This window comes from Condylura cristata, unplaced genomic scaffold, assembly GCF_000260355.1.
Source record: "Condylura cristata isolate star-nosed mole 26May11 unplaced genomic scaffold, ConCri1.0 scaffold00024, whole genome shotgun sequence".
Lineage (NCBI taxonomy): Eukaryota > Metazoa > Chordata > Mammalia > Eulipotyphla > Talpidae > Condylura > Condylura cristata.
In genome coordinates, this window is record NW_004567125.1 from 29,235,776 (window position 1) to 29,261,581 (window position 25,806).

Consider the following 25,806-nt stretch of genomic DNA (forward strand, 5'->3'; position numbering starts at 1 on the left):
GTTATCTGTTGCATTTACCTTATCCTTTCACATAGTCACATTTATGTATCTGGAGGGTATACAAAAAGAGGCTACAACATGTAAATAATAGAGGTAATTCAAATAAATTGCTGCACCAGAGAACAGCACATTATAAAAATATTAGTATACTTTATTCGCACACATTAACTTAGCCTACTATTGACTATCACCAATTGTCACTGTTAGCCCTACTGTGGTTTTGTTCAAACAATACCATTTACTCACAAGAAAGTAAATAGTACAGAATAAACTATAATTCGAAATAAAGAAAAATTTCCATATTTTTATTGTTAAACCAGTAGCTTCGTCTACGCGTCTAGGCAGGGGTGGCAGTGCCAGTCCCAGCCCAGTCTGGCTCAGGCGGAGGGCCCCCAGCAGGCCCCAGCCGGAACACCTCCAGAAGCTGGCCTTCACAAGCCCCACCCCCACGGCAAACCCGCCCCTTTCACGCGTCCAGACCCCTCCCCTGGACTCTCGGGTTCCCTGAAAAGTCCCGCCTCCTCAGTGCCCAGGCTCCGCCCCTCTAGAGGCAGCCCCGCTGATGCCGCTCAGTCGAGGAGGCGCATTGGCTTCTTCCGACTTGGGTTGTCTAGGTGGCTCCCTGTCCACCCTGCTTCGTCTTTTCCGGCCTCGTTCCGGCGTGGCAAGGTGGGCAGGAAGCCCTCGCCGATCGGGCCCCTTCTGTATCCCTTTCCTCTCCGTTCGGCCACGGCCTGACATGGCGGCGCCCTCAGTAGCCATTTACGGGTCCGGCCCCCTACATTGTCCGGCCTTTTCTTAGTCCCGGCTCCCATGGCGGAGCCTAGGGGTCACCGGAAGTAGGGTCCCGGAAGTGAGGCGTGCCTCTGCCCGGAAGCGAGCGCGGTGCTGGGAAAGATGGCGGCGACGGCGGCGATGGGCAACGCGGAGCCTTGCGGGACTCGGCCTTGCGGAGCCCGGCCCGGTGGGCAGTCCAAACCCGGGTCGCAGCCGCGTGCGCTCCTGGCCGCCGGACCGGCGCTTGTAGAGCGTGGTGACGAGCTGGTGGCCGCCGTATGGCCGTACCGGCGGCTGGCGCTGCCGCGGCGCCTCACCGTGCTGCCGTTCGCAGGACTGCTGTACCCAGGCTGGCTCGGCGCCGCGGCCTCCGGCTGCTGGGGCTGGGGCAGCAGCTGGGCGCAGGTTCCCGAGGCCGCGCTGCTCGTGCTCGCCACCATCTGCCTCGCGCACGCGCTCACTGTTCTCTCTGGGCATTGGTCCGTGCACGCGCACTGCGCGCTCACCTGCACCCCGGTAAGTGCGCTCGCATGGGCCCGACCCTGACACCCGGGCCTCCAGCGAGCCACCCTCGATTCGTTGGCGCGAGATCCTTCTCTTGTCCTAACTCCTCGTCGCCTTGGTCATTTAGCTTGAATAAGGTGTTACCTGGGAAAGCTTCGCGTAGGCTTGGCATATGTCACTGCTGGGAAGCTCCTGTTAGTGCTGGCTTCTGTGCTTGCGAGTACTCGGGTTCTCTCCTGAAAATGCGCCTGCCATCTCTCCTGATCGGGCTTCTGCCATGGCTTCCAGAGTGTGAGGGTAGATCTGCGAGGTGGGTTTCACTGTCAAGCTTGAGAACTGAGCTTCAACCCTGCTGTTTAGGGCTCATAGGCCTTCCCTCCCAAGACCAAAGCAAACTTGGAATGCAGTTGATAGAAATGTTTAAGAGGACAAGAGGGATTTATTAACAAGCGACTTAACTGTTTGGAATTACTACATTTCTCTGCAAAACGATAATGGTGATGCTGTGCTCTGTCCTCAGGATACAAGAGCATGGTAGTGCATTGTGACCTTTAGCCCCAGGATCTGAGTGAAACCTGAGTCAGCAGTTGATTTTGCACTACAGCCCTCAACCTGCCTCAGATGACACTGACAGGTCTAGAGCCCTGGGTGCTGAAGTCAGCCGCCAGGAGCCTCCCTATTTCTTCCAGGTGTGTGTTTGCTAGAATCAAAAGGAAAGGGAAAAGCACTAAGGGCTGCAGAATGAGCCAGAGTCCCCAACCCCCTTTAATTCTGAATGTGAACTGCATCCTCAGTCTTTTCTGACTAAAATCTTCCTCATTCCAACTAAGACTTAAACCAGGGGAGGCATTTGAATGGACTCCATCATCTCTAAGTCAATGCAGTTAAAAGCCCCCATCAAGGGGTAAAAACAATGGAGAGGAGTTGACTGGAGTGGGACACCCCTTTAATTTCCAACTGTCTTTTTGGCCTGCAACTTAAGTGTGACTCTTAACTTCCTCTCTAGAATGGAGAACATTGAGGAATTAAACTATGGGGTTAGGACAGACACATCAAGAGATCTCAGGGTGTCTCTGCTCTCTGGGTTTCAATTTCCCCTTTTGTAAAGTGAGAACCGTAACACCCACCTTGGGTGAAAAGACAATGAGATAGCATCTCCCAAGCTCCTTACACAGGGCTGACTTTCATGGGAGCACTTCAGACTTTTCTTCCATCATCTTACCAGACTTAGGAGTTTGTTGTTTATTTTCTGCCTGTTTGCATGGATCAGACACTCCCTAAGAGGTTTTGGGGTTGACCATTGTGCTTCCCCAGAGGGAGCAAACACAAGGAGGGGGTGTGGTGGTACATGGGGTATCAGTTCACAGGGTTGAAGATACACTAGTTGAGCATCATTTTGTACAGCTGTGTCTTAGATTCTGGAGAAACATCAGTAAACAAAACGCAAAACCTGTTGCCTTCATGGCAGTAGAGAAGAATATAGAACTCGGCATTCATTGCTGAAGAGACACAAAATTGGATGAGGATAAGACTGTTAAGAGGGGACTTAAGATGAGGTGTTATGGGAAGACCTCAGAAGGTGGCCTTGAAGCAAAGATCTGAAGCCATCTGTGTGACGATGCTTTCCAGGTAGAGAAAACAGGGTCTGCACAGGTCAGCCTCAAGGTCCTTATTATCCGTTGTCACTAGAGGTTGGAGCCAGTACAGTGATGGGGTTGGGGGAGAGACAGAGTGGTAGCAAGAAGCGCTGTGGACTATGACAGGGCTTTGCATGTGAATTGAGAGCTTATTGTTACGCAGGGCAGGCTTCTTCCCATGTGAGTTCTTTTTTTTTTTTTTTTTTTAATTTATACATGCAGAACTGGGGTACGAGCCAGAGGTGCAGGGGCGGTGAGAGGCTTCAGCAGAGACAGGGGGGAGCAGAACAGGCAGATCGACAAAGTACACTGCTGAAGGGAGCAACGGGTAAAACAGGAGAGGTCTGCTGTGCCATGTGGATCGCCTCGGGGCAGATCGAATTCGTACTGAAGCGGCTGCATCTAGCTTGCAATGCTACAATACACCCTTACCCACTGCACCACCAGGGAGGGCTCCCATGTGAGTTCTTGTCACTGTCAACAGAGCCCTGGGAAATAGGTAGTCTCCATGATCCCACTTTGTGATACAGGACCAGAAACTCAACAGGTGATATCTTTTGTCCCAGTGGTAGCCTGGGGAATGACTGGACCCAACCAGCAGTCAGAGCTCCAGTGTCTTGGAACATGTTCTGGAATGTGTCCGCAGAGCTATCTATAACACCCACAGCCTCCCCAGTGGGAGTTGTGAACTGGGGGTGAGAAGGGCTCCATGCTTTTCCTTTTGCAGGAGTATGACCCCAGCAAAGCAACCTTCGTGAAGGTGGTGCCAACCCCCAACAATGGCTCCACTGAACTCGTGGCTTTGCACCGTGATGAGGTAGGGGGATCACCTGCTGGACCGCCCAGCATAGGTCTTGAGTGGGATTCCCAGGTGCTAGCACCTCTGGTCAGGGGCCTTTACCACAGATACACCTCTTCCCACACATCTCCTCACACAGGGAGAAGACGGGCAGGAGGTGCTATCCTTTGAGTTCCAGAAGATCAAGTATTCTTATGATGCCCTGGAAAAGAAGCAGTTCCTCCCCGTAGCCTTTCCTGTGGGAAACACTTTCTCCTACTACCAGAGCAACAGAGGGTTCCAGGAAGACTCAGAGATCCGTGCAGCAGAGAAGAAGTTTGGGAGTAACAAGTGAGTTCCAAGACCCTGTGTATGTTCCCTGCTGACAGGGCTTGGGACTCTACTTACAGTCACAGCCCAACTGGTTGCTCCTTTCCCACTTATGTCCTCGGCACTCGTAAGTCAGGTGCCTGGGAGGTGGTACAGAGAGGCCACATCTTTAATGAATTATTCCAGGTGAAAGTGTTAGATGTCCTTGAAAAGCAGGCTCGTGCCTAACCTCCCAGAAGCTTTTGCTGACAGGAACCTCTGGGAGGGGACTTCTCTGGTGTCCTTCCATTGCCATTGGCCTAGCCTGTGGGCCACAGCCCACAAGAGTGAACCATTAGATCTTCTTTTAGTGTTATAATTCCCTTTTATTTTACTTTCATATGTATGCCAGCATCTTAGAAGTAATGATAAAACATATCCATGATCGCAACAACTTTCGTTTGTAACAGGAACAAGTTTCATCTTTACCCAAACCACCACTGCTTACATGAGATTGGGAGAGGGCAGAGCTGTGCCTCTGGGGAATTCTTTCCTGACTTAATGGCTTTTTTTTTTTTTTTTTTAAAGTACAAATGTATTTACTACAACTACTGATCTAACAGGAGATTTGTAAGAAACATTCATGGGCCCCCAACTCCCTGAGGTTAATCACAGTGGCAGCCTGCCTGGGACATATCGTCACCCCTCAGTTGATACAGGGTGGGTCTCAGCTCTGTGTTTTTAGCACAGTAGGGCCACTTTGCAGTTTCTTTGGCTCACACCCCACATTTACAACATCCCTTCGGTTCAAGAAGAAAGGGAAAATAGCCCTGGTTGACCTGGTAAGTTCCTGACAGGGCCCACCACACACAGTGCTGGAGAACACACTAAAATCTGGCTCTTTGCATTCCAGAACTTCTATTCGGGCCCTCTGAATTTGCAGAATATGGTTCAGGTACCATATTTTGAAGCCCCGGGAGGTTCCCCTTGACTACCACCACTTTGCAGCTGTGGATTCCCTCCCAGCCATTCCTTCTCTGTTTGCCCTATCACCTTACCAGCAGTCTCACTAGAGCCCTGTCTGGTTGACTGCTTCCTGAAGAGCCTGATGCCAACTCAGAAGCTTCATCTAGATTCTAAACGGAGAGCTGGGGACAAGCATCATGCCTGCCCTGGTGTCTCGGGGTTGAACATAGCCTAGTCCATGGAGCTGTCTAGAAGTTTACGAGCCTCATTTCCCAGGGAGGCCTATGGTGCCCCAAGTATAGGTGTTAAGGAGGAATATCTCAAGACCTCACAAGGTGAACTGGATGTGGAGTCTGTTCTCTTACAGAGCTGAGATGGTGGTACCTGACTTCTCAGAACTGTTCAAGGAGCGAGCCACAGCACCCTTCTTTGTGTTCCAGGTAAAGTAGCAACTTTGACCCTTCTTTGGGACTTCCCACAGCTAAGTTACCTGTGTCCATGTCTGCATCTGGAAACCTCTGCCGGTTCTTATGGGTTCCCCACAAGGACCCCACCACCCTGACCTCTATAGACATCTCATGGTGGACAAGTGGGGACAGAGGTAGACTAACATGTGTCCCACAGGTGTTCTGTGTGGGGCTCTGGTGTCTGGATGAATACTGGTACTACAGTGTCTTCACACTCTCCATGTTGGTGGCATTCGAGGCCTCCTTGGTGCAGCAACAGATGCGGAATATGTCAGAGATCCGGAAGATGGGCAACAAACCCCACATGATCCAGGTGTGGCTGACTGGGAGACTGGGTGGGGAGGGGGGTTCCTGCCATTCTTGGAGCAGACATACATGATGACCGCAGCCCTGCCCTCTCCAAGGTCTACCGAAGCCGAAAGTGGAGACCCATTGCCAGTGATGAGATTGTTCCTGGGGACATCGTCTCCATCGGTGAGGCCCAGTTTATTCCGCCCAGTGGGAACCCTGCTCAGGCTTTGGTCCGACCCTCTGCCCCTGCCCTGCAGGCCGCTCCCCACAGGAGAATCTGGTACCCTGTGATGTACTTCTGCTGCGGGGCCGCTGCATTGTGGACGAGGCCATGCTCACCGGGGAGTCGGTGCCACAGATGAAGGTGCTGCCCCTTTCACAGAGACAGTGGTGACGGGGTACAGACAGAGGGATGGAACCCTGGCCCAGGAGGCTGGAGGCAGGGTGGGCACAGTGCCTGAATGGAGTTGCTGAGGGGGTGCTGGGTGGTAATGAGAGTGGCCAAGAATATATAAGGGAGTGAGGAGGCCTGTGAGGTCCATTCATGCCAGTCCCAGGATTCAGCACTCCAGAGATAGCGATGAAGGAGGCCAAGGCAGGACCAGGCATTGATGTCACCCTCCTCCACCTTGTTCCCAGGAGCCCATTGAAGACCTCAACCCAGACCGGGTGCTGGACCTCCAGGCTGACTCCCGGCTCCATGTCATCTTTGGGGGTACCAAGGTGGTACAGCACATCCCTCCCCAGAAAGCCACCACAGGCCTGAAGCGTAGGTGCCTTGGGGGTGTCTAAGGGTATCTTCCTCGTCTTTCCCTCCTCCCCCATATGCTGGTCTGTGAGGGAGTTGGAACAACCAGATATAGTAACGCAAGCTCTGCCTGTCTCCCTAGCGGTTGACAATGGATGTGTAGCCTACGTGCTGAGGACTGGATTCAACACATCACAGGTGTGACACGTTGGTTGGCTCTGGGAGATGGGTGGGCCCTAAAACAAGTGGTGGAGAGTTAGAACCCCAGAACATTCACTGCATGGCTTGCCCTGAAAGCAGGTACTGAGTCAGGAGTTGTGTGAAGGTGAGCCTGGGACAAGCCTCTCCCTGGCTGAGTTTCTGGTGGGGAGTACAGACCATACAATGGAGTCTAGCCAGAATCATTTCCATAAACTTCATTAAAGTTGAGAGGTTCTCCTGGCAGAGGTGGCCAGCCTCTTTCTAGAAAACTTGTCTTCCATCTCAGCCAATTCCCCACCCACAGTCCTCTGTCTTTGGCCTCCATTGACCCTTGGCCAAGCTGCCAGCCTCCTTAGACCTCCTTAGACCTACGTGGTCCTTTGAGAGCCAGGGTAGTCACTCAGCTGACATCAGAGGAGAATCTGACCCTGTACTCTGAGCAGGAAGCCACTTGCCACCCCCACACATTCCCAGGAAAAGCTTGCATCCCTCTGTGTCCCTCAGGGCAAGCTACTTCGCACTATTCTCTTCGGTGTCAAGAGAGTGACTGCCAACAACCTAGAGACTTTCATCTTCATTCTCTTCCTCCTGGTTTTTGCTATTGCAGCAGCAGCCTACGTGTGGATCGAGGGTAAGCACTCACTCAACCATAGCCGTGTTGGGCCCAGCCCTTAGCCCCAGACTGGAAGCTCCTGTCTCCACAGGCACCAAGGACCCCAGCCGGAACCGCTACAAGCTGTTCCTGGAGTGTACACTGATCCTCACTTCTGTCGTGCCCCCTGAGCTGCCCATTGAGCTATCTCTGGCCGTCAACACCTCTCTCATTGCCCTGGCCAAGCTCTGTGAGTGTTGGGGTAGGACTGGGGACCAAACAGGCTGGGGCCTGGCGCATTCCCTGACCTACTCCCATCCCCAGACATGTACTGCACGGAGCCCTTCCGGATCCCTTTTGCTGGCAAGGTGGAGGTGTGCTGTTTTGACAAAACAGGGACCTTGACCAGTGATAGTCTGGTGGTACGTGGTGTGGCAGGGCTCAGGTGAGTAAGGCTTTTTGGGAGGTCAAAGGTCAGGTGGCCGCCCTGCCCAAATCCCCACACTGAGGACCTGTCAGCAGTTCCACTATAGAGATCCAATCCAGGGGCTCTCCCCGTGTTGTCTCAGGTGTGTGACAACTGCAGGTGGACATTTGTGACATAGGTACAGAAGTCACAGAGCCACAAAGATACCCTGCAGCCCCCACAGTGACTGGCAGTGGCCTCACCCCCTTCCTGGCTGGTAATTCCCAGGGGTCCCTCTACCAAGTTTGCCTGACTGACTGTTCCCCGTCCTTGCAGAGATGGAAAAGAGGTGACCCCCGTGTCCAGCATCCCTGTAGAAACACATCGGGCCCTGGCCTCTTGCCACTCACTCATGCAGCTAGAGGATGGCACCCTGGTGGGTGACCCCCTTGAGAAAGCCATGCTGACAGCTGTGGACTGGACACTAACCAAAGGTGAGGGGCTGCAACATCAGGCCCAATGTGACACCCCTTCCCCCAATACCCCCCCTCCCGCAACTACTTGGTGGGTAGCTGGGCCCATGCTGCTGGTGTTTCCCTAGCTGATGGGCACGGCCTCCCCCGCTGACCTGGGACAGGCCACACTCACTTGTGCCCCCTGGGTTGGTACATTTTGGCCCTGCCCAAAGCCACTGGCAGGGTCCTCTGACCCCTACTGGAGCCAGGAGCCCTGCAGGCCCTGGGTCTAGAGTATGGGGAGGGGCTTCAGGGGAGTGGTGGGGGCTTGGCTGCCTCTTGGGAGCGAAGGCCCTCAGGACTCCTGCTTATTTGTTTCCAGATGAGAAAGTATTCCCCCGAAGTATAAAAACTCAGGGGCTGAAAATTCACCAGCGCTTTCATTTTGCCAGTGCCCTAAAGCGAATGTCCGTGCTCGCCTCCTATGAGAAGCTGGGCTCCACCGACCTCTGCTACATCGCAGCTGTGAAAGGGGCCCCTGAAACTCTGCACTCCATGGTGAGCACCCAGGGGAGAGGAGGAGTGGGGGCAGGGGAGAGGGGCGTCATGGGGTAAACAGTGACTCCCCTCTGTGTTCCTATAGTTTGCCCAGTGCCCTGCTGACTACCACCACATCCACACGGAGATTTCCCGGGAAGGAGCCCGTGTCCTAGCACTGGGGTACAAAGAGCTAGGGCACCTCACCCACCAACAGGTAAGAGCCCAGGCCCAGGGCCTCTGGCCTGCAGCCTTATCATGTGTCCTCCCTTCCTCTTCCTTCCACGGCCCCAAGTGAAGCAGAGTCCTGATTCCCACTCCTCCACTTCATGCCTCCACTGGCCTTCTGCCTTCGCATCCAGGGGCCTTCACTTCCTTAGTGACAGCCTGGTCTTGTCCAGCCTCCTGTCTCTGCACAATCCCTAACTCTGACCACATGTTCCATCCGCCAGTGTCCACTCTGCTGGTACTCTTTTACCCACTACACCTTGGCTCATGTCCAGTCCACTTGAATCAGAAGTTTTGAATTCCTTCAGAAGCACACCAGTCTGGGCCCCATATTCAGGGCTCAGGCCTAGTGTTGCCCTGCCCATTCTTAAGCCTGCCTCCTCAAAGCCATGCACCAACTCCATCTGCCCAGTCCTCTACCTTACTTCCTCCAGGCGCTTGGCAGCCAGACTTCTGTGGCTTTCTCAATGGTTTCCATTTTCTCCAATAGAAGACGTGCTCCACAAGGTTGGGGTGCTTATGGTGTGCTAGGTAGAGGGTGCTTGGGGTTAATAAAGAAAAGTCCCGTTTCAACCTCGGAAGCTGAGCCACTGGAACTCCATGGTCGTGTCCATACCATGTAGAGGCAGCGTGAAGGTGGGGAGTTCAGGGGGGAGGTTCCACCTAGCCACTGCCCACTGCTAAACAACTATCTCAAGGATACTCCATGCCTCTGATCCTCCTGTGAGGACAGTTTCACCCAGCCCCCCAGCGTATCAACTGGAGCCAAGCAGAGAATGCTCATGAGGGCACCACTCTTTCCACAGGCCCGAGAGCTCAAGCGAGAAGCTCTGGAGTGCAACCTCAAATTTGTTGGCTTCATTGTAGTCTCTTGCCCACTCAAGGCTGATTCCAAGGCTGTGATCCGGGAGATCCTGAATGCCTCGCATCGGGTATGGCTGAAGGCCCCACCATGGGCACCACTGATGGGTTCAGCTCCTTTTACAAATTAGAGGAGATGAGCGCTAAGGGCAGCCCCACCCGCAGTGAGTGGCTAGGTCTTGGCAGGATGCTGTGGCAGGTTTTAACAGAGTTAAACAGAAGGCCCCCAAACAGAAGGTAGGTTCAGTGGAGAGGGCAGGTGGGGCCTTGGTGGCAACATATCACCCTCACAGCCCGTCTACCCATGCAGGAGCTTGCCCCCTCCCCCCCCATCCACTACTTCCTAAGGCCCTCAGCAGCCCCCAGTCCATCCCATTCTAGAGGAGAAAGCTGAGGTTAGGTCGGGGGCGGGGAGGCAGCACTCCATAGGCCATACCTGTTCTGGTGGTCTGTGTTGTCTTAATTCTGCTTAAGGTGGGAGTGATGAGCAGTCTGTCAGTTCCTTCTTGGCCCTTAGTGCTCATGGCTATCAAGCTAGGGCGTGTCTACACCAAGGGCAAGGGCTGCTTCCTAATTTGTACCATGCAGTAAAGCTGTGGGTGTTCTCAGAAAGACTTGTGCACATCTGTCTTTGGTATAAGATGCCCCAGGTAGGGGTTGAATTATGACCTCTGGAAGCCTACTTGAGGTCCTCATTTGGGGCCAGACCTTCCACCCTGTCTCCCATATTTCCTTAGAGGGGGTTCACCATCAGGTCTTGCCCACTGAGCCTAACCCCTCCCCTAGGTGGTCATGATCACAGGTGACAACCCACTTACCGCCTGCCATGTGGCCCAGGAACTGCACTTCATTGAAAAGGCGCACACGTTGATCCTGCAGCCTCCCACAGAGAAAGGTGAGGCCACGCTTGGCTGGGGGACTGAGCCCAAGGACAGCCCACCTGCATGCCAGGCCTGAGTGACCACTCCCAATGTCTCTCATACCTATGAGGGTGGCAGCATGTGATGCAGACCTGTGGCCACAGTGGCACCAAGGATAATAGCCCTGCCCCATTGAGTAGCCCATGCCCTGGATTCTCTGATCCCCTATCAATATCAGAGGGTTCTAGATGATGTCTGAAGAGGCCTGGCCAGGTGGGTGTAATTCAGGGTTGGGAGGGTAAGAAAAGGTGGAGGCCAAGAAGTGTTTTGTCAGGGACCAAGTATGTGGAGTACATCTGTGTGAAGGGTCCACCTGGGTGCTGAGCCATTCCCTGACCTCGCCCTCCCCTTACCCCCTGCAGGTGGACACTGTGAGTGGCGTTCTATTGATGGCAGCATTGTACTGCCCCTGGCCCAGGGCTCCCCGAAAGCATTGTCTCTGGAGCATGCACTGTGCATCACAGGTGATGGCCTAGCCCACCTGCAGGCCAAAGACCCCCAACAGCTGCTTCGTCTCATCCCCCACGTGCAGGTGTTTGCCCGAGTGGCCCCCAAACAGAAGGTAGGTTCAGTGGAGAGGGCAGGTGGGGCCTTGGTGGCAGCACATCACCCTCACAGCCCGTCTACCCACACAGGAGTTTGTCATTACCAGCCTGAAGGAGCTGGGCTACGTGACCCTCATGTGCGGGGATGGCACCAATGATGTGGGCGCCCTGAAGCATGCTGACGTGGGTAAGTCCGCTGGCTGGGCTACCTCTGTCTGGGACATCACAGCAAGAGAGAAGGCTAAGCACCAGGCCAGGGTCTGCAAGGGCAGCGAGAGACACCAGGTGTGAAGCTCACTGCCTGCCACTAAGGTCACAGGAGTTGGGGAGTCTAGGGACGCTACATGGAGCAGATTCGACTCGGACACCATGTGGACACAGTGCTTGTGTCGAGGGCAGAGGCCAGAAGAGATGGGATAATGGGAGCTAAGTTGAGCCAGATGTTTACAGCCTCTGGTTGACATTTTAAAGGTCAACGTTTCTAACACTTAGCCTGCTTTTTAAATCAACTGCAGAGCTTATGAAGTATCTCTTAAAATTAGCAGTGAATTTCTTTCATATTCAGTTCAGTTTTGACTCCCATCTAGTATGTGTTTTTTCAGATTTTTTGCTTTGTTAAGTAGTTTGAAGAGAGCAAAATAGCTGCTGCCTGCATTGCTCCCTGGGGAGAGGGGGTGAAATCAGGGCTTTGGTTGCAAGGCCCCATCTCTGCCTCCAGCAGACCCCCAACTTCATGCTGCTTTTGGCAGAGTGGCAGGGCCTAAGGGTGAGGGCTCATAGACTACTGATAACACACATTCCTCAGGTGTGGCACTCCTGGCCAATGCCCCCGAGCGGGTTGTCGAGCGGCGAAGGCGGCCCCGGGACAGCCCTGTTCAGAACAGCATCAGGGTCACCTCCAGGGCTGCCAAGCAGAGGTCGGGGCTCCCACCCCCTGAGGAGCAGCCAGCCTCCCAACGGGTAAGTTTCAGAAAGGGGGGATACCAGCACAAAATTGTGGCCAAGTCTTACCCTCGCCACCCACCCCACAGGACCGGCTGAGCCAGGTGCTGCGGGATCTTGAGGATGAGAGCACACCCATTGTGAAGCTGGGAGATGCCAGCATCGCTGCACCCTTCACCTCCAAACTCTCATCCATCCAGTGCAGTGAGTCCCTTCCAAGCCCGTGCCCCCTTGCCCTGCCTGGCCCCCATACTCACACCTGCCTCCCCTCACCCCTAGTCTGCCACGTGATCAAGCAGGGACGCTGCACACTAGTGACCACGCTGCAGATGTTCAAAATCCTAGCACTCAATGCCCTCATCCTGGCCTATAGCCAGAGCGTCCTCTACCTGGAGGGTGTCAAGTTCAGCGACTTTCAGGCTACACTGCAGGGGCTGCTGCTGGCTGGTTGCTTCCTCTTCATCTCCCGCTCCAAGGTAGGCAGGAACTCCAGATAATGCAAGGGCCCCCTCATTTCCAAGTCATGCCACCTTGGAGATGCTGGGATGCATCTTTCAGATTGATGGCCAGGAAGCTTGGGCCAGCCAGGGTGAATGGGAACTGTTGCCCCCACATTATAGGGGAGATCAGGGGGCAAGGTAGGTGCCTGCCAAGGCTTTTACCCAATGCCCCTGCCATGAAGTTCCAGTCACCCTACACTGACCCAGACTGGGGTTTCAGGTAGTCCACATAAACAGGAAAGGAGGGGACAGATGAGGAAATGATTGTCAGGATCACTCTTAGGGTATGTAGTGCCATGAGAAACATAGAGAGAGTTTCTCGGGAGACCCTCAGGCTTGGTGGGGGAAGCCTGTGTGGTGGTGGTCTTCAGACTGAGGGATGAGTAATAAGAGAGGCAGCTAGGAACTAGGTAGAAAAGCCAGAGGCTGACAGGAGAAGATTTGGTAACCAGAGGTTGCTGGGTCAACCTTGTGTACCCACGGCCCCAGGGAGGGATTTGGGTTTGTTCCAGATCAGTAGGAACAGGGACAGCTGGATTGAATACCTGTATGGCTACCATGCAGTGCGTGGACTGAGGTGGCCCTACGCTAAGTGGTCGGGTGGGCAATGTTCTGGGGACTTGTGCCAATCTGACAAACAGGATTTGGTGAGTGCTCTGTGGTGAGGTTTGTCAAGAGTCTAGGTGGGCACGTTGCCCCAGAGCAAGCATGGACCCTGATCCCTCACCCTTCTGCAGCCCCTCAAGACCCTGTCCCGAGAGCGGCCCCTGCCCAACATCTTCAACCTCTACACCATCCTCACAGTCGCACTCCAGTTCTGTGTGCACTTCCTGAGTCTCATCTACTTGTACAGTGAGGCCCAGGCTCGGAGCCCTGAGAAGTGAGTACTACCCCATTAGGAGTCTGGGGGGTGGATGAGGTGCTCCCAGAAGAGAAGACATCCCTGCGGTGAAGGGTGGCAAACATCAGTGGGTTCAGCAAGGCAGAGCCCTGACTCTGCACAGCAAGGAAGATGCAGAAGGTCCTGACCCCCACGTGTCCCTGCAGACAGGAACAGTTTGTGGACCTGTACAAGGAGTTTGAGCCAAGCCTGGTCAACAGCACCGTGTACATCATGGCCATGGCCATGCAGATGGCCACCTTTGCCATCAACTACAAGGTAAGGTCTGGCCCCTGCCCCAGCCCACTCACCCGCCCCCCAACCAGCCCCCACAACATATATTTTCTGTGCTCACAGGGCCCACCCTTCATGGAGAGTCTGCCCGAGAACAGGCCTCTAGTGTGGAGCCTGATTGTGTCGCTCCTGGCCATCATTGGCCTGCTTCTTGGCTCCTCACCCGACTTCAACAGCCAGTTTGGCCTTGTGGACATCCCTGTAGAGGTGAGTGGTCCCGTGGACATGGCCCTGGAGCTCAGCCCAGGCCCATCTTTGGGCAACTGGCTCATTTCATACCCTGTCCCACAGTTCAAGCTGGTCATCGCTCAAGTCTTGCTTCTCGACTTCTGCCTGGCGCTCCTGGCTGACCGTGTCCTGCAGTTCTTCCTGGGGACCCCAAAGCTGAAAGTGCCTTCCTGAGATGGTGATGCTGGCAACCATTGCCCACCCTGCTATCACTGGGCAGGAGCTGCTCAAGGACCTCAGGAGGGAACACTGTCCCTACTGCAAGGCTCGTCCAGCCTTGCCCACCAAGACTGTACTGGGACTGCCCTGGCTGTCCATGGGCCTGGCTGGCAGAAACAGACCCAGGCCAGCACCTTTGGTAAATAAAGCAGCATCCACGATTTTAAGAAGCCCTGCCTCACTTCTGCCTCCACTCTGTCTGCGCTTCACAGGGGCATTGGGAATCGGGGTGATAACCTCAGGAAGTCCTGGCACCCTCTCTGCGGGCATGTGAGGTTGCTCTTCATACCTGCACACATTCAGTGTTTGAATGGCCGAGCCCAGAGAACTCTGCACATTTCTTGTGTAACACGCAGCCCTGTGTTTCAGTGGTCCCTTTCAACACCACATTTAATAAACACTTTGGGAGTCATCTTAGGAACCATGTTTTTCTTTCAATAGCAAGCAAAATAATACCAGGCCCTCATGGTGTCCTAGACATGTGAAGGCGCAGTTACATCATTACAAATGCCAACTTGGGTCACTCTCGGGGTCTTGCACCATAAAGATTCTTTTGTCATCTCATGTCACAGATGGGCCGCAGCAGGCCAGAGCCTGCCAGCTTGGGGTTCAGCACTTGGACTGACACTGTCCTTCCTCAAGGCACTCACTCACTAACACTCAGGAATTGAAAGTAATTACTTGAGACCTGAGAATCATTGCCAGTCAGATTTCTTGTCTTCTCAAAAACTAAATTATAAACATACGGTCTTTATTTCTAGCCAGGAATTTCAGTAAGAGTAAGGTACGGGTACATTTTTACATTTTACATTTTTGGCCAGGGGGCCAAAAACTAGTAACACAAGGTCTGTATTTCTAGCCAGAAATTCCAGTAAGTGTAAGTTAAGGTGTGGGTACATTTTTATATCTGACAAGCTGGGTATGATTACCTCAGGCCAGGGCACCCAGGCTCTGGACCACCTTCCCTTTGCTGGGATCTCAGGCCTTTCCTACCTTAGTCCTTTGTCATCCTCAACAACCTATCCCATCCAGCTTCCCCTTGGCAGTGGAATGTGATACAGGGGAGTGGAAGCAGGGAAGGGGCAGGGACTAGCCTGTGAACACCATGAAAGGACTGAGTGCTGCCCAAGCTCTTCCAAGGGGCTGCTGTAGTCACTGAATGTCTGGAGGCTGAACCCCTGAGACAATCCTAAGGGGAGCACACTGGACTTGGGACTTTCAGGAGAGGATTCTTAGGGAACTTATGGATCTCTGGCCCCTGTGCCTGAATGTAGCATTAGGGCTACTTTTGGCTGCTCTAATTCTGTCTCCAAGTCCCCAAGTGCCAGCTTTGAGGGCCATAAGAAATACAAGTCAGGGGTCTGTGACCTTAGTCTCACGCGAATCAAATAAGGCAGAATTTCAGGCTTCCACTAGGGGGCTCCATGGCCCCAGTCCTGCCTGGAGAGGTTTCAGGAGTCCAAGAGACCCCAGAGTAGGGATGTCACTGGGGTCCTAGAGAATGGCCTCTCCTGTGGGGGTGGGAGGGTTGATGTGTCCTGGGGCTTTGGGGCGGGGCAACCCTGGGGTGAACTTTGGTTAGGATGGATTCCAGAAATGTCTAGGTCTGGGGGTATACCAACCTGCAGTGATCTCGGAGGTTTGGGCTGGTTTGGGCTATGGTCCAAGCCCTGAGGGAGGTTGAGGGAGGGGCTGGTACTGGCAACTGTCTAAGCCTGAGGGCGTCGTGGGTGTGGCCTGTCAGTGGGGCGTGATCTAAGACAGAGCCTTTAGAGAGGGGCAGAGTCTCCTCTGGGCGAGGCGGCGCAGATCCCAGGCAGGCGCGGATCCCAGGCAGGCGGCGGCCACGGCAGGAAATCCCGCCGGCGCGCGACCCTAATCCAGTCCCTGTCCCTGCCAAGCGATCCTCTGGCCGGGCCATGGACACAGCAGAGCCGGGTAGGCGATCCGGGAAACGGGATCTGAAAGGGGCCTCCCCCTACTTCACCCCACTGACTAAACTGAGGGACCTCGCCTGTCCCTCTCCACCCAGAAAACCAGGAAAGAAGTTCCTAAATGGGGAGGATACGGAGATCCTCCATGGTGGAGAACCCTAAACTGAAAAGGTCTGGACGCAGGTTCCTGGCCCCCTCCAGCTTTGGAGCCCTCACCCCGGATGCCTGGGGGAAGGGGCCCAGGAAGGGGAAGTGGCCGCTTCTGCTTCTGAAATTGTGATGGGGGCAGGGTGTCACTGTCGTTTGATGGAGAAGGCAACGTGGCAGGATGCCCACCCAGCTCCTCTATAGCACAGGGTGGAAGCGGCCCAGCTCAACCCGCCCCCCCCCCCAGGGGTCTGTGGCTGAAATGTAGCAAGGTTGGAGCTGTTTCCCCAGTCTGTGTGTTTCTGCTGTGTATGTTGTTATTTGTTCTTTTTGTCCCTTGTGGTTTCAGCCTGCCTGTGTGTATTTCAGCTATTAGCTGTGTGCGTGTGTCCCACGTGTGTATCCATCTGTCTGGCCTGAGGTCCATGTGCCTCCATTGTCAAGCCAGCATCCCCCTCCCCCCCACCCCCATGTGGATGCATCAGGGGCATCTGTTTTGTCACTTTGCCTATGGGATGTGTTTGTGTGGATGTCTCTGCTGCTTTGAGCAGCTGTCTCTGCATTGGGTTGTGCCTGAGTCCATTTGCCTGCAGAGTAGGCCCCACCCAAAGCCATACTCACTCACTTCTTTCCAGCTCAGGCACCCACTCCCATCCTGAACACCCCACTCTCTCTCTCTCTCTCTCTCTCTCTCTCTCTGCCCCTCCCCTCCCACCTCCTACCCTACCTTAGCCCTTACTACCAAACCACTGGCTTAGGTGACTAGAAGGAGGCTTCATTTGACCCCTGTATGACACTCCCCTTCCCCAGGGGTACCCCCGGCTTCGGAGAGCAGGAAGAGGTACAGTGATATCTTCCAGAGCCTGGACAATCTCGAGATCTTGAACGTGTGAGTCTGAGCCTGGGTCATCCCCAAATCCTTCCAGTATCCCCCAGTACCTAACCATTTAGATGCCCTGAAGCTCCATTAGGAACCAGCAACATCTGAATCCATTTACCTAATAACCTGAGAGGTCTAAGATAGAACCCTCCAAGACACCCAATATCTCAAAATTAAAACCCCAAAACACTGGAAATCCCCACTGTTGTCCTAGGGTCTCCATTATCCTTTTGTGACTCCTTAAAATATTTAAGATTCCTATAATCTCTTTTTTTAAGATTTATTTATTTATGCATACAGAACTGGGGTTCAGGCCAGAGGTGGGGGGGTGAGAGGACCCACCAGAGACAGAGTGGGGAGCAGAACAGGCAGGTAGACTGAAAGATACCGCTAAGGGGAGCAGCGAGCAAGACAGGAGAGGTCTGCCGGGCCATCTGGGTCAGCTCCCTGGCTGGGGATCCTGCTGAAGTAGCTGTGCCAGCTTTCACTGCTGCACTTTAACCCACTGCACCACCAGGGAGGGCACAAGATTCCTATAATCGCTATGAACCCCAAAGTTCACAGACCCTTCAAACCCAGTCTCAAATCTTATAAAACAAACTGACCTGGTTTTATGCACCACCACCACCATCTCCCACCCCACCAAAAAAAATCTTTCAGACCTCCCAGATCCAAGAGACGTTAGAAAGGTGATAACCAGGACCATTGCTCCAACTGCCCTGAGGCCCAGCATCCCTAGGAGGGGTAGACTAGGTGGAGGGCAGCATCCTAATATCCTTACTTCCCAGGAACCTGGAGATGCTGGCTGGAGACCCTCCGCTTTCAGAAGACCCAAAGCCTGACAAGACCCCTACAGCCACTGTGGTGAGGAGGCTCCTCACCACAGCAGGAGGGAGGGGGCCCGCTGGAATGTGGGCTTTAGAGAGGTGGGACCCCTGCCTTGCTTGTCCCAAATGTTTCTTCCTCCCTCTCAGACCAATGAAACCTGCCAGTGGAGTGGTCCTTCTCCAGAGGGTCCTGTTCCCCTTACAGGTAGGGGGTTTTCAGGCCAGGGTGGGTGGGGGCAGAAAGCCATCTTTCTCTCAACAAGTCACCACCGGACTGCCTGTTCCGAAGACATGGCAGAACACATAACAGAGCCGAGTCCCTCGGGCAGCTGCGCGTCTGAGTTCATAAACAGAAGGAAATTGCATCCTTGACAATTGATTCAAAGGGACGGCAAGGCCGGGGTGGGGGGGTACACAGGGCGTAGAATAGAGGCCACAGCTCTGGTCTGGGAACTCTGGGGAAGCCCCAAGGGAGGGCAGAAAGCAGAGGTTCACCTGTCTACCCCAGCGGAAGAACTGGATTTGCGGCTCATACGGACGAAGGGCGGTGTCGATGCAGCCCTGGAATATGCCAAGACCTGGAACCGCTACACCAAGGAGCTACTGGCCTGGACAGAGAAGAGAGCCAGTCTTGGTGAGGGCCCCTTCTGCCCAGTCCCAGTCCCTGGGTGAAACTCCTGGCCTATTCACGTCCCTGTTCTCTTCTCACAGAGCTGGAGTTCGCCAAAAGTATCATAAAGATTGCAGAGACTGGCAAGATGTCAATCCACCAGCAGGTAGCTGTAAGCAGAACTCCCCACCCCCCTGCCTAAGCCCTGCAGAACCCCAACCTTGTCTCCCTAGAGCCTCAGCATCTTCCATCACCCCTGTCCCCAGAGCCACATGCCGCTTCAGTACGTCTATACCCTGTTTCTGCAACATGACTTCAACTTGGGAAACCTGGCCACAGAGACGGTGGCCCAGCAGAAAAGAGACTACTACCAGGTACAGGCACCTTGCTGTCCCTGAGTGAGGGTTCTGTTTACAACCACCCCAGGGGAGGCCACTGTTACAGTAAAGCCATTTTGCTGATGAGGAAGCCAAGGCCCCGAGATGCTAAGGAACTTGCCCAAGGCTACCCAGCAGAGATTCAAACCAGGCTTCCTGAGCTATTGCAAAATTGTGCTGTTGTTTGTTTGCTGAAGGGGAGAGGCAGGTAAGAGAGATGCAACCCTGGCACTGAGTATTTCTAGGAAAAGAGCCTTGGCATCTCTGATTCCAGGCAAAAAGGAGCTAGTGGCCACTGAGACTCTTTATGGGGACAAGGGGGTAGAGGAGAATTGGTCTGGGAGAGAGTACAGACCCAGAAAAGTGTCCCAAGAACAAAAGGCATGAAGCCTGGGGGAACAGAAGAGCTAGGTAGCCCTGAGGCAGCATCCCCAACCTCCATCCTTGCCAGCCCCTGGCCGCCAAGCGGACTGAGATTGAAAAGTGGCGGAAGGAGTTCAAGGAGCAATGGCTGAAAGAGCAGAAGCGGATGGTGAGGTGCAGGGTGGGTGGTGGTGTGGGCAGGGCAAGAAGAAGAAGGGGCAATGACACTGCCCCCCCACCCCCAGAACGAGGCCGTGCAGGCACTACGGAGGGCCCAACTCCAGTATGAGCAGCGCAGCGAGGACCTGTGGGTGCGCTCCCAGGCGTCCCCGGAAGACGGGGCTCCTCAGGCCTCACCAGGACCCAGCAAGCAGCAAGAAAAGCGGAGGCGCTCAAGAGAAGAGGCCCAAGCCAAGGTGGGGGCCCCACCCAGGTGCCCCCCAGTGCTGTGGTGCCCTGACCACATGGTCTCCCACACTAGTCCATGGTTTCCCCAGGTGCAGGAGGCTGAGGCTCTGTACCAGGCCTGTGTCCGTGAGGCCAACGCACGGCAGCAAGACCTGGAAGCCACCAAGCAGCGGATTGTGTCCCATGTTCGCAAGCTGGTGCTACAGGGGGACGAAGTGCTGAGGCGGGTGAGACCCTGCCCCGGGACTGTCCCCAATTCTTGTTGAGCCCCAATTGAGGGCCCTGTCCCCAAACTTCCTCCAGGATACCAGCACTTGCTCCCTCTCCCTATGTAGGAAGTTTCTGCTCCCCTGACAACCTAACTACTCCTCCACCTCCCCTTTCCTGAGGCCCCAGCCCTTTCACATGCTGTCTGCTTTGCAGGTAACACTAGGACTGTTTGGGCTGCGGGGAGCACAGGCAGAGCAAGGCCCCCGTGCCTTTGCAGCACTGGCCGAGTGCTGTGCCCCCTTCGAGCCCGGCCAGCGCTACCAGGAGATGGTTCGAGCACTGCAGCCTGAAGCCCCACCGCCCCCACCACCTGCCTTCTCCTTCCAGGAGTTTGTGCCCTCTGTGAACAGGTATGTCCTGAGCAGTCTGTGTGAGTCCAAGAGATGCCTAACAGGAGGGCTGAGTCCCCAGCATCAGAAAACTTCAATCCTCAGTACCTGGATCTAGCACCCATTATAGGGGATTGTCCTAGTGCTGGTAGTATAGGGACTTTGGGGCTACTGGACTGGGTGCCACAGTGCTCATGGGCATCAAGGTTTGCGGGCCCAAGAACTTGGAGTTGGGTCCTAAAAGTGATGCCTGAACGCTGTCACCCCAGCCAGTTTTTTGGTTACCAGAATCCTCAAACCTCTCCCCCTCAGCTCTTCTCTGGACACAAGAAAGAAGGTCTCTGGCCCCCTACCTCCACAACTGGATGAGAGTACTGCCGAGCCAGGCCCTTGGGAGGACACAAGCACAGGCTGGCAAGGTGAGTGCCGAGAGGGTCAGGTGGGAGCCGTGTCTGAACAGGAGCCATCCTAACAGAAACTTACCTTCCTAGGCACTCCAGGCCCCACTCCAGGCAGTGATGTGGACAGTGTGGGAGGTGGAAGTGAATCTCGGTCTCTGGACTCCCCCACTTCCAGCCCAGGTGGGTCCAAGACCTGAGCCTGACCTACTGTCCTCCAAGCCCTGATCAGACTTACTTTCAATCTCTAACCTATCCTGCACCCCTGACCTCTTTCCCTAAAAACTGACCCATTTTCTTGATCCAACCTATGAATCACTCCACAGGTTGCTGACCCATTCTCCAACCATTCTAATTTCTGAGCTGTCTGGGCCCTCCTAAGTTCTGACCTTCCCTATGGGCACCTGTGGGTGCTTCTAGAAGGTCTGAAAACCCAAAATTTCTCCTTAGCCTTTGAGCCTCCCCATGCCCCTGTGATCCCCAACCTCCCTATAATCCTGACTCCAGGCCCTGGCATCAGGCGGTTGGTGAAGGTGTCATCCACAGGCACTGAGTCATCAGATGACTTTGAAGAAAGAGAACCTGGTAAGGCTGAAAGTAGGTGGGGCAGAGTGGGGAGTAGACCAGCTACCTGACCCTGTCTCCCCACAGACCTGGGAGAAGGGCTGGAGAATGGGCTAGGCAGCCCCTTCAGGAAGTGGTCACTGTCCAACGCGGCCCAGACACACCGATTACGACGGCTTCGGGGCCCAGCCAAGTGTCGTGAATGCGAGGCCTTCATGGTCAGCGGGACCGAGTGTGAGGAGGTATGACCTCTGTCACCTCTGATGACCTATCTGACCCAAGACTCCTCCCTGAGCTGAGATCCTTGTGACTTTCCTGCTGCAGGGACCTGCCTTGAACTGATGATCTCCTATGAGAGCCTAGGAATGATCTCCTATGAGTCTCCTGAGACTCTCACCCTCGCTTCCCTAAGACCCCAGTGACCCCCCCAACCCTGTGACCTTCCCCCCAGTGCTATCTGACCTGCCACAAGCGCTGTCTGGAGACTCTGCTGATTCTCTGCGGACACAGGCGGCTCCCAGCCCGGACCTCCCTCTTTGGGGTCGACTTCCTGCAGCTACCCAGGGACTTCCCGGAGGAGGTGCCCTTTGTCGTCACCAGGTGCACAGCGGAGATAGAACAGCGCGCCCTGGGTGTGCAGGTGCCACCTTGATCCTTGACCATTCCCAGTAGTGACCCAGCCTTCTCAATGGACAGATCTTGAATCAAGTATCCATTTCCCACCCCTGCCCTGTAGGGCATTTATCGGATCAGCGGGTCCCGGGTCCGTGTGGAGCGGTTGTGTCAGGCTTTCGAGAATGGCCGAGCACTGGTGGACCTGTCAGGAAACTCACCACATGACATCTCCAGTGTCCTCAAACGATTCCTCCAGGAGGTGGGTGCTCAGGGACTCAGGGGTACAGGGGCCCGGTGGGCTCAGTGTGAGGACCCTCCACAGCCAACCCACACCCATGTCCCTCCCACCATTCCACCCCCAGCTCACTGACCCTGTGGTCCCCTTCCACCTCTACGACGCCTTCATCTCTCTGGCTAAGACCCTGCACGCAGACCCTGGGCAGTATCCCGGGACCCCCAGCCCCAGCCCTGAGATTATCCGCTCACTGAAGACCCTCTTGGAGATATTGCCTAAATCTAACTACAACACCCTGCGGCATCTGGTGGCCCATCTGTTCAGGTGAGCACTGTCCCCAACCTTGAAATAGGACTGACCCAAGGCACGGATCTTGACTCCTTCCCTGGATCCGTGACTACTGGCCACTGGAACTGACCTGAGACTGACCTCTGAACTCTATAAGTGTTTGCTGAGCTCTGAACTTTAATGCATGACTCCTGATGCTGGGTGCTGATTCTTGACATCCATCACCAGACCTTTGACCTCCATCACCAGACATGTGGCTGCTGCTGGTCTCAAACAATGACCAGGGCCACTTACCTCTGACCAGGGCAAGTCACCACTGGCCTGCTGTTCCTGGCGATGAGTGACTGTGCACTCTGTGCCCTGACCCTTTTCACACTTTCCCCAGGGTGGCTGCACAGTTTGAGGAAAACAAGATGTCTGCCAACAACCTGGGCATTGTGTTTGGACCCACACTGCTGCAGCCACCAGGCAGTCCAGGATCAACTGGCTGTAGCTCTGTCACCTGCCTGCTGGACTCTGGGCACCAGGCCCAGTTGGTGGAGTTCCTCATCCTGCACTACGAGCAGATCTTCGGGATGGATGAGCTCCCCCTGACCACCGAGACCTTGCTCCAAGACTCTAGCCCAGCTCCCGGGCCACTCACAACTAACCCCCAGCCCCAACATCTTACCCCAGACCTTTTGCCCCCAGCCCCAGCCTCAGACCCTGACCCAGACACAGACCCTCACAGTGCCCTGGAAAAGCCTCCTGAAGCCACGCCCCCCCAGGTAGGAACCTGCCTGAGCCACAGACATGGGGCGAGGCTCTCCATCCTGTAGCCCCTCCTTCCCGCTTTGCTTCCTTCCTTCTTCCTTCCACCTTCCTTTCTGTTAATTTCCTCTTTTATTCTCTCCCTCTCTTCCCTCCCTTTCTGATTTTTCCTGTGCTCATTCTGGAAGAAATAGTGGGACATAGAGAATGGTAGGTAATAATGAAGTGACATCAGGATACAGCCTGCAGAGGTACTAGTATGATTATTCGTTCCTTCAACAACATATTTACTGAACCCCTACCCCAAGCATGTGGTAGGCACTGCAGTTACATCAGTGAGCAGAATAGTCCCATTGGTACCTGCACTCTAGTGGGAAAGAAACAGTCAACAAAGATCAAAGTCAGTTATGTAGGCTATTACATGGCGATGCATGCTAGAGAAGGGACAAAGGGGTTAAGGCAGGGACGTGGGAACACCAGGTGTGAGGTGGAGGACAGTCTGGAGAATTGGATGGTACGTGCATGTCTCCACTCAGAAGGTGGATCTGAGTAGATCAGAATGATATTAGGGAAGGAGTAAACCAGATGGAGACTGAAATGTCCCAAGCAATAGGAACGGCCACGATCCTGAGGTGGGAGCATGCCCGGTGTGGTACAGCACAACCACACTAGTGAAAGAGGGCAGGTTGGCAGCAGTGAGGCCAAAGGGTCCTGAGTAGATCAGAATGATATTAGGGAAGGAGTAAACCAGATGGAGACTGAAATGTCCCAAGCAATAGGAACGGCCACGATCCTGAGGTGGGAGCATGCCCGGTGTGGTACAGCACAACCACACTAGTGAAAGAGGGCAGGTTGGCAGCAGTGAGGCCAAAGGGTCCTGAGTAGATCAGAATGATATTAGGGAAGGAGTAAACCAGATGGAGACTGAAATGTCCCAAGCAATAGGAACGGCCACGATCCTGAGGTGGGAGCATGCCCGGTGTGGTACAGCACAACCACACTAGTGAAAGAGGGTAGGTTGGCAGCAATGAGGCCAAAGGGTCCGCAGGCCATCACTGGGTGCCTACTACCACATAGTGGGTGCCTGAGAGAAACTATTAGTGAAAACTGTTGATGATGAAACTCTTACAGGGGGGTTCCCTGTCCCTCTGATCCTGCGTCATTTTGGAGAGTGCCGGCCTCCCCCACAGCAGCCAAAGCTGGAGAGAGGCTACCAGTGAGCCAAGGCTCTCTGAGAACTGGGATGGCTCCAGAAGTGCTCAGGACAGTGTCTGACACATATTAAGGACTCAGCTACTATTAGTATTTAAGCAAGGGCAGAAACTCAAGTACATACAGGTAAACTATAAAGCAGGCATAAAGTAGCAGAGACCAGAGCAGCATGGAGATGGGTCATTCTCTGGTCCTAATGCAAAGATGCCAGAGTTGCTCCCGTGCTGGCCCTCAGCTGAACAAGGTCCTTCTTGCCCCATGGAGCTCAAAGTGAGATTAATGATGCTGTTCTGCATGGGGGCAAGAAATAATCCGTTATTATGGTATCACATACGCCCCCAGGTCCCAGATACCACAACTGCAAAGGAACTTTAGCATGTCTAGGAAAAAACCTTCAGTTCTCCAAGAGTCTCCAAGAACAGAAATTTTATTATTGGGGTTTCCTTCTTGGGTTTCTCCCTGCAGATTCCAATCTCAGAGAGTGACCAGAGAGAGGAAGTAGCCAAAGACACCAAAGATGAGGGAGAGGAAGGTGAGTGGGTTGGAGAGTAGCCCAGAAGTTCTGGGGGTGCCCCTGCCCTAGGATAGCTTATCTGAGAGATAACTCCTGGGGGATATCCTGAAGACTGGGGATACTCAGCATTGACCATCCCATCCACAGTGTCATGCCAAGGCCCTGAGGACACACTCCTGGGGACACAATCCCGTGGCCACTTCAGCCGCCAGCCAGTGAAGTATCCCCGGGGGGGTGTGCGACCTGTCACCCACCAGCTGTCCAGTTTGGCCCTAGTGGCTTCCAAATTGTGTGAAGACGCTCCTATCACATCAGTGCCCCAAGGAAGCCTGCGGAGGCGGGGGTCTGGCCCTGCTGCTGCCTCCCTTGAGAACAGCAGTCCCCTTCGCCGTACCCCAATTCCCAAGCATTTTGAGATCACCCAAGAGACAGCCCGGCTACTCTCTAAGCTACATAATGAGACCAGGCCCAAGACCACCTGCTGTCCAGACCCCCCGCCTGAGGAAGTGGAGGACCATCTCTGACCATCCTAACACTCTGACCAAGAAACCCAAGACTGAAAAGATGATCCTCTTCTCCTAAGGAGCGCCTCGGTGGGCAGTCTGGAGAGGTCCTATAAGGAGAGACTACGCAGCCTAAGGGGGAATCAAAACCCTTTGATTTTGTAGCACAGTCCCCACTAAACAAGGTCACTGGCAAGCATCCAGGTTCAGAGGTCCTTCAGGGTCAATACTCAGGGTCAATGTAGGCCAGAGGGTCCTTGGGGTTTATCCTAGTTTTTTGACCCCTGGGACAGGGGT

At 54.4% G+C, this 25,806-nt stretch overlaps 2 protein-coding genes across 6 annotated transcripts; both read left to right on the forward strand.

The window, feature by feature from the left end:
• Positions 1–195: 195 nt before the first annotated feature.
• ATP13A1 (ATPase type 13A1) lies at positions 196–14,452 on the forward strand. The gene is made up of 26 exons (XM_004688577.2): positions 196–1,293; positions 3,646–3,735; positions 3,857–4,047; positions 5,339–5,411; positions 5,596–5,751; positions 5,843–5,912; positions 5,987–6,093; positions 6,369–6,498; positions 6,620–6,675; positions 7,183–7,309; positions 7,383–7,520; positions 7,595–7,715; positions 8,013–8,170; positions 8,514–8,689; positions 8,775–8,885; positions 9,703–9,828; positions 10,544–10,652; positions 11,040–11,239; positions 11,313–11,409; positions 12,028–12,182; positions 12,254–12,368; positions 12,444–12,640; positions 13,402–13,544; positions 13,712–13,823; positions 13,902–14,045; positions 14,130–14,452. The coding sequence occupies exons 1-26, from the start codon at positions 898–900 to the stop codon at positions 14,238–14,240; spliced, it is 3,609 nt and encodes a 1,202-aa protein (XP_004688634.1). The 5' UTR covers positions 196–897; the 3' UTR covers positions 14,241–14,452.
• Positions 14,453–16,095: 1,643 nt separating this feature from the next.
• GMIP (GEM interacting protein) lies at positions 16,096–25,551 on the forward strand. 5 transcript variants are annotated; one of them, XM_012729204.1, is made up of 21 exons: positions 16,096–16,223; positions 17,177–17,255; positions 18,035–18,110; positions 18,221–18,278; positions 18,582–18,707; positions 18,785–18,855; positions 18,950–19,057; positions 19,512–19,592; positions 19,669–19,839; positions 19,927–20,058; positions 20,255–20,451; positions 20,743–20,849; positions 20,922–21,011; positions 21,336–21,413; positions 21,480–21,634; positions 21,844–22,032; positions 22,129–22,266; positions 22,370–22,566; positions 22,916–23,297; positions 24,958–25,024; positions 25,154–25,551. In XM_012729204.1, exons 1-21 carry the CDS (start codon positions 16,205–16,207, stop codon positions 25,528–25,530), a joined length of 2,898 nt encoding a protein of 965 aa, XP_012584658.1. In that variant the 5' UTR covers positions 16,096–16,204; the 3' UTR covers positions 25,531–25,551. The 5 variants fall into 5 exon arrangements, with proteins under 5 accessions (XP_012584658.1, XP_004688635.1, XP_012584659.1 ...); XM_004688578.2 differs by having other exon boundaries at positions 18,785–18,849; positions 19,921–20,058; XM_012729207.1 differs by lacking the exon at positions 16,096–16,223 and adding an exon at positions 16,232–16,390 and having other exon boundaries at positions 17,177–17,253; positions 19,921–20,058.
• The last annotated feature ends 255 nt before the right edge of the window (positions 25,552–25,806 follow it).